At 45.0% G+C, this 7813-nt stretch overlaps 1 protein-coding gene across 2 annotated transcripts; it reads right to left on the bottom strand.

Annotated features, from left to right (window-relative positions):
• Nucleotides 1-962: 962 nt before the first annotated feature.
• TMEM38A (transmembrane protein 38A) lies at nt 963-5733 on the bottom strand. 2 transcript variants are annotated; one of them, XM_026864881.1, is made up of 6 exons: nt 5466-5733; nt 4937-5093; nt 4249-4433; nt 3586-3673; nt 3356-3473; nt 963-3044 (listed from the first exon to the last, which is right to left on the bottom strand). In XM_026864881.1, the coding sequence occupies exons 2-6, from the start codon at nt 5080-5082 to the stop codon at nt 2826-2828; spliced, it is 756 nt and encodes a 251-aa protein (XP_026720682.1). In that variant the 5' UTR covers nt 5083-5093; nt 5466-5733; the 3' UTR covers nt 963-2825. The 2 variants fall into 2 exon arrangements, with proteins under 2 accessions (XP_026720682.1, XP_026720681.1); XM_026864880.1 differs by having other exon boundaries at nt 4937-5733.
• Between the last annotated feature and the right edge of the window lie 2080 nt (nt 5734-7813).

Raw genomic sequence — 7813 nt, 5'->3', positions numbered from 1 at the left:
CCCTCTTCTCTCTCATTCGTGTGCCATGGAAGCAAGTTCCTCCCTCTAGAAAATGCCCAGCTACCATTTTCATTCTGGTTGGAGCAGAGTCTTAAGGAAGAAGCATAGGTAAAGTAGGGCTTCCAGGGGTGTAGGAGCAGCCCCTGGAACCCCCTGTCCCTGCTGCTTTTTGAAAGATCCACCTTTGCTTCTTGGGATGAAGGACGCCTGTCTGGAACCGTACCAAAGATGACCAGTGCTGAGCCATGGAAATTCAAGAAGGGTTCCCTATCTCTCACTATGAAAGGCTTCACTAAATGAAATTTGTGACTCTTCTTTATGGCAGTTGCCTTCTCTATACTAATCCTGTTCCAGACAAGATACTTTGAAGGTGTACAGAGCTTTAATTTTAAAATTATTCTGGAATATTTCTCCTATCTGTTCTTGATTAGCAGCTAAGATTTGACCCTGGCACTTCAAAAGCAGCAGCTAAGAGTACTGTGCCAAACAGATATTCACACTTGTTTAAAGCATTTTGATTTCAGTTTTAAATAGAAAAATGGAAACTCCACATAAATATGCTAGAATTGGGGGGGCTGTATATGCATGTGTATATTTACCTGTCCCAGGTGAATGTTCTCCTTCCTCTTACAGTGACAAGAGGAAAGACAGAGTCAATTGATATAAACACCAAAGGAAGTTACTTTCTTTATTTCCCTCCCTGAAATCTCAGAAAGTCTGCTTGGATGACAACATGACAAATAAAAAAAAGCAACGGACCTTTTACCATGTTATTTCCATTTATAACATGCTCAGGTATACTTGTAGGCAAACTTATCAAAATTTGATCTCTCTCTGTAGTTAGAATCATTTTGTCATCAGGTCAAGGAGACTTTAAGTAGATCAAGGAGCGTGTGGCTTCTGAGACTGATCAGAGTAAAAGAAACACACGTATCTCCTCAAGTGCCAGTGGACAATCGGAGTCACTTCACAATTTTTATTTGTTGGCGGCTTTTATAAAACAAAATTCCCTTGAATCATACATCTCATAAAACATTTATAGTCTTGTGCATGCTAGGGAATACATCAAGTTTCAGTAGACCAGTATCTGCAAAACCAGACAGTGGAGGTGTCAGGTAGAATTCTGGTTTTCTACTGGAGGGAAGGGAAACTCACAAAATTAAGGCACTGTCAAAACCCAAGCCCGCAAATCATTTGACCTTTTGTCAGGCCCTTCATCTGGTTGTATACAAGAATATTTTTTTTCATTTTTAATTAACCGTCAATTTCAATTTTGAACAGGGACACCAAAAAAAAACCCCAATGACCCCCCCACTTTTCTTAAATCCTCCTGTTTATATTCCCAGTTGCAAGATGACAGCAGCAAACCTTATTGCTGGGGCTGGCAATGTGCTGCTTAACAGAAAGCCCAGTGCTACGTCCCCGTGCATCCCACTTCCACTGCAGTGATCCCAGCCCCTGGATAACGACACTTCCAAGAAGAAAATCAGTTATAAGAACAGCTTAAAACTAGTCTAAAAGCTGGTATTCACTAAGCAGAACATAAACAAGCTGACAGACTCCTCCCTGAGCCATGCGAGGCATTTCACCTTCACACGCTGGGCACAAGCTGCTTTCACAGAGCAGTAGTTTGGCTGAAAGGGACCTACGCAGGATAATCAGTATCTTCAGCTGATGTGATTTTATCAGTCCTTAAAGTAGTTTTAATCAGCTGGTGGGAAACCCACTTCTTCAGCCTTTATACCTTAATTTAAAAACACAGGAAATGTTCCTTCTTGCACCCAGTGAGTGTTCAGGCTGTCCTTCAGCACACCAAAATCACTGCTTCAAGCACAAACCAGCACGTAGCTGTGGGCTTAGGACCATACTTAGAAGTATCCAATTCTCAATATAAAGATGCAACATTTTTAAAAAGCCAGTTTCAGGTCCATGAACTAGATGCCCTGGCAATTATAAATAAATAGTAATAAATACTTATTTACACTCACACACCCTTCTTGTATCCCACAGGATTACAAACAAACCAGAACCATGCTTCTTCCCTAGTTAAATGTGATCAGGCTTGAGGTGGGACACACTATTACTAACAGTGTGCAGCGAGGCTACACCACAGTTTGGCATAATAACAATACCAATACATAGCACTCGGAGCATTTCACAGCTTCAAAGCTCTTGCAAACACAGGCTTAGTTAAGAAAGGGACAGTGTTCTATCCATGAAGAATCAGAGGGAGCTTAAGTGAGAGAAAAGGAGTTTGGCTAGGACACCAGTCGATGTCCTTATTGCATATAAAATGTCACATTAATTGGAGATATGGCAGATGTGGGAGCTCGGAAAAATTAGATCAGGCTCGTATAAGACCATTTAATTTCCTTGAGTACGAAATCCAATTTCCACATTGATTGTGTCTTAGCAGTTTGTTGTTTTGGTAGACATCAAAAAGGTCAGTGAAAACTCAAAGGAACTTATGAGGTGCAGGAGCACAAACCATTACCTCCATTCATAAATAAACCCAGTGAAAGATTTTATATCAATTGAAAATGCTGCATCATAACTGCTGACAGCTTAGGAGCTAGCACCCACTTACCATCCTGGCACAGATCTACAAATCCCTGAAAATATGATCAGAATAGAGAGACAGAGACCAAGAAGCAAGCAGCAGCACAGAGAGCACAAATGAAATTCAGGGACCCGCGTGGCAGTGTCCTGGCTTCCACCTCTCCTCTGGAGTCTGAGAAAGACTGGAAGATAAAGGAGGTCACAGGTGGCTCTGAGACTCAGCTCTGGAAGAATTTTCTTGGCCTATTTACTGTGTGGTTGTTTTTTTATTCGGCTTTTTTTGCTTTCCGTTTCCTTGTGCCTTCATTTAGCTCCTCTTTTGACTTTGCAGGAGGAGGCGGAGGATGGGAAACCTCATGGGAGGCCCCATGCTGATCATGATGACTACTGTGTCCACTGGAAACTGAGCCAAAGAAAACTGGGCAGATGAAGTTTTCCACTGGAGCAAAAGGTGAGGCGTGAGAGTGAGTTGCCATCATGAAAACCTGCCGTGCAACAGTGAATACTTAAAGTTAAAGATCACATACACCAGCTATGAAATACTAACTAGTAAGGAGCTTTCAACTGACCCCGGATAAAAGTCCCTAGTGCTACACGACTCAAGGCTGTATCACAAGGATCTTCCACCTCCACTCTATGATGGAGAATTTAGCCTGTAATTTCCCAAGCAGATCTTTCCTGTATGTTCAGCCAGTGCCTTCAACAGTGCCTTAGGAAGGTGAACACCCCCAGTTTAAGTCCGTTCCCTTTCTCTGGTTCTGTAGATTGGTTAGCAGCAAACCTGCTGTAAACTTACCTTGCAAACTATCATGAACATGGTGAAAAAGAAGATGAGGTTGGCTTCAGAGATGGGGAGCCAGTGAGTTTGTTGCAGCGTGAAGAGGACTGTGCCATACAGACTAGCCTTTGTAGGGCTAGAAGAGAAATAAAGAAGTTTTCTAGGTTTGCATCGTTCGCATCCTGTCCCAAATGGTTCTTTAAATTCCATTTTTGGTCTGACAGAGAATTTACAGGCCACCTACTTACAAGGACATATGAAGAATTTCGTTTGTTTCTGGCTTCCAGACCCCACGTAGCAGTTGCTCAAAGTTAGACATCAAGGCAACACCAGAACCTGTAGAACAGTAAAAGTGAACAGCTAGAACTGCTGCTCCAGCAGAGTTCCCCCAAGGGATAAGGATAACCTAATGGGAACAAAAGGTTCATGACATTCTTCCCAAATTTAGAAGAAGTTAGCCTAAAGTAACAGAGCAAGACAAACGCTTTCTAGACCTTCTGATGCAGGGAAAGGGCATTTGCCTCTGTTCCAGTTGCTGATGCTCAAATGCTTGCTCCAAACAAAAGCCAAAGGAAAACTGACTGGGCTGTTTCAACTGGTAGAACTCCCCTGAAAAGATACAGGCCAGGCCAGAGACAGTACAACATGGGAGCAAGAATAAAGAATTCCTGATTTCTCCAGTTGTCCAGTTCTTCATGCCTCCATTAAAGTGAGATGATGACTCAGGTGACAGCCACTGCGTGAGCATGAGCGCACACCTGTTTCTAGGGAGCGGGACTGAGGCTGGCTGACCACATCCACTGGTCAGCACCCAGTTGATGTGGTCACCTTAAGCTTCACTCACAGCTTCTCCCATCCCTCCCCACAGGGCTGGTGCCTCCCTGCTGCATTAGGAGTATCTCACGGTTCACCTTTGACCCATCCAGTAGCCATCATAACGAACCACCCGTGGTGGTAACGGTGATGAGCGTGGTGGACCCCAGCTGCAATTTTACGAACTCTGACCACTTCCTTCATTGCCACAAAGATGAGCTTCAGAGGCAGAAAGCTAACACACTTGTAGAAGAGGTTCATGGGACAGAAGAATATCAAATACCTGGAACAAAACCACAAAGAGTTTATTTGTTTGTCCTGATCTGGGATGCACAGAGGGGATTGAGAGTACTGTGGGGTCAGCCTGAATTACGTCAGGGAGGAGGAAAGGAACACATGCAACCCATACACACCGAGGAAATGAAACCTGGAGTAACTGTGGTTAATTTGTGCCTGTTTCACTAACATGATGACTAAAATGCCCCCAAATCTTCAGCATGGGCCATTCCTCTACTATATGTGGTATCGGTGCAGCACACGCTGCTTTTGTGGTTTGGCCACAGTTCAGCTGCAGCAGCTATGAATAGAAATGCCTGGTGGCTGGACTGGACCCAGCTCAAAGACAACTGGTCAGAGAAGCTGGAAACCAGATCTAGGAATATGACAGACTCAAAACCTACCTCACCCCACCTCTTCTTTCCCCAGTAAATCCAAGCAGGATAATACACGGGTCTCTACACAGCCAGCGGTGTCTCACACTTAATAAACTGGGTGCAGAAGACTCACCAGACCGCTGTAGCCAGGATGACACTGGAGTTATTACTGAAGTAATCAATCGGTGGTTCCCCAAGTAACAGATCAGCAAGTATGTAACTTCCAAAGCAGTGGAGCATAGCACAAAGCCAGGAGGCCAAAGGGCTCTTATGTGACATCTCCACAGCTCCTGTGAAGCAAATTCTAAATGAGAAGATGGATTCAGCAAATAAGCAGAAACTTCAAGACCCTCTGAGAAGGAGGCTTGCAGTGCATGTTCTCCAACAAAATAAGTCAAAAGAAAAGTGCTTGTAAAACAAAATACAAAAATGTGTATTCTGTGAAACCTGAACAAGTACCAGATTATTGTCAAGAAGTGATACGTGTAATCACAGCTTGCAGGCCCCCCGTAAGGTTTCAGATGAACTAGGTCATTAGAAGGTGATGAATCAGATAAGAGTTTTATCTCTGGTATTTGCTGCTGCTTACTGCAATCAGAAAACAATTTTTCCCTTGAAATCAATGTCTTTTTACAGTCTGAAAATAAAATGCATACTAGTACCATTCTCTCCATTCTCTCCATTGCTTCAACCTAGGTGCCCTCTAGAATTCATGAACAATCTGTTCAGCTCTTTCATTCAAAAGATAACCTGTAAAAATAGAACAGTAATTCTTAATCTTTATTTGAAAGAAGAGGATTTGAGGATTCTTCCCTGCTCCTGTACTAGTTTGGAAATGCCCTTTGAAAATACAGTTAGATATTAAAACAGCATTGCTATTTGAGAATACATTACGGTCTCTTCCCACAACCTTCTACTGCTTTATTTTTATTCCTCTAGCCATTTTCATCCACATCTTCAAGGAAATCTCTCGAGAACATCAGTTCTGTAAGACTGTTTCATCACCTTACTGAGAGCAGCCCTGTGGGGAGGGACTTGGGGGTGTTGGCTGACAGGAAGCTCAACATGCCCAGCACTGTACACTCGCAGCCCAGAAAGCCAACCCTGTCCTGGGCTGCATCAAGAGAAGTGTGGCCAGCAGGTCGAGGGAGGGGATTTCTCCTCTCTGCTTCACTCTGGTGAGACCCACCCCCTGCAGTGCTGGGTCCAGCTCTGAGGGCACCTACATCAGAAGGACACGGACCTGTAAGAGCAGGTGCAGAGCAGGCCACGAAGACGATCAGGGGCTGGAGCACCCCCCTGTGAGGACAGGCTGGGAGAGTTGGGGGGTTCAGCTGGAGAAAAGAAGGCTCCGGGGAGACCTTAGAGCGGCCTCCCAGGGCTTAAAGGGGCTATGGGGAAGCTGGATCAGGGGTGTAGGGATAGGACGAGGGGTAATGGTTTTAAACTGAAAGAGGGCAGATTTAGATGAGATCTAAGGAAGAAATTCTTCCCTGTGAGGGTGGGGAGGCCCTGGCACAGGTTGCCCAGAGAAGCTGTGGCTGCCCCCCTCCCTGGAAGGGTTCAAGGCCAGGTTGGACGGGGCTTTGGGCAACCTGGGCTAGTGGAAGGTGTCCCTACCCAGGGCAGGGGGTGGGACTGGGTGGGCTTTAAGGTCCCTTCCAACCCAAACCATTCCATGATTCTACAATTAAACTGCTCCAGACTCTGTGCAGTGTTTCAGGTGCCAAACTGTTCAGAAAGCTGGTAACAGGCAGCCAAAAGAGAGAGAATGCTAAAATGTTATGTCAACATTACTGACAGTGGCCACCTTAAACAGCAGTAAGTGACCAGCATACGCTAAAACTGCTCAGACTTCCATCCTCAAAGACATTTGAACCAGCTGAAAACAGTGGAAGCCAGACAGCTGCAGCAGCCATATGAAGCTGGTTCTATAGGAACCTGAAGTTTAGCTTGAGGCTTAATTTTAGTAACACTTGTTTTTCTTTGGCTCCGTGAAGCCATGCTGTCTCCAAGGAGGAAACAGGACATCACTGTCCTGACACCGATCTTCACCGCCGGAGCTGTGGGATGAAGGGGTGTAGGAATCTCGTGAAAAGTACACGCCAGCCTTGTCTGGTCCAAGTGGGTTACTGGCCTTACATATTTTTAAAAACTGTTTTCATAAGGTTTGCCTCTAAACTGTTCTGTTCAGGCCTTAATGCTGGAAGACATCTGTAAGTGATCAGGCCCTGAAAACCCAGCACTTCTGTTTACATGGAGTTTAACTAGAACAGCATGTAGGCTGTACAGCACAGAGCTCTCACAAGTGGAGGATTTTAAAATTATACCCAAGTGTGGTTTTGTTTTTTTTTTATCTCCTCAGCCACGGGGCAGTTACACTGAAACCGTTCAAAATAGAGCACGAAGAGGGCACACGCTATCAGAAGTACATCGAGAAGACTGCAACGGTGCAGAAAGTGGAAGCTTAAGATGCAGATCTATCGATCTTCACAAGATAAGCCCGAGAGAACAAACAAAGCAAGGTCAGTTAGGGTGCCTGAGAAGAGATTACAGCATAGTCTGGAAGGTGGGAAAAAAAGAAGGTTTTACTTACAACCTTTTTGTATATAAATAGGAGGAGAGTATTACCACAAAAATAGAAAAGCAACTGGGAAGAAATGTAACACTGAGTCCTGGGATAGCGGCAAAGAAGTGACTGAACTTAAATACTTCGGTGTGGTTGGAATCCAATCGTAAATAAAATGCAAGGTTAATTTTCAGAATCAGAGTGACTAGTTCTTGGAGGTTTTCACTGCTTTCTATTTATACCTCTGAACAAGCAATTCCACAAGCCTCTGAGCCCCGAACGCGGCTGCTCACAGCGCAGCCTGCGGCGGACAGGACAGGCAAAGGCAGGGCTGGGCTGTCGGTGCACAAAAAATGTCGGGTTTATGGCTCAGAAAAGACGACCCGAGCGGCCCGCGGGGCCCGGCCACCCCCCGCGCTCGGAAGGCGGATTCCCCCGGCC

The sequence above is a fragment of the Athene cunicularia genome, assembly GCF_003259725.1.
Source record: "Athene cunicularia isolate RWA chromosome 28 unlocalized genomic scaffold, athCun1 chr28_part1, whole genome shotgun sequence".
In the NCBI taxonomy this organism is placed as follows: domain Eukaryota; kingdom Metazoa; phylum Chordata; class Aves; order Strigiformes; family Strigidae; genus Athene; species Athene cunicularia.
This window is presented reverse-complemented; position numbering and strand designations above follow the sequence as displayed.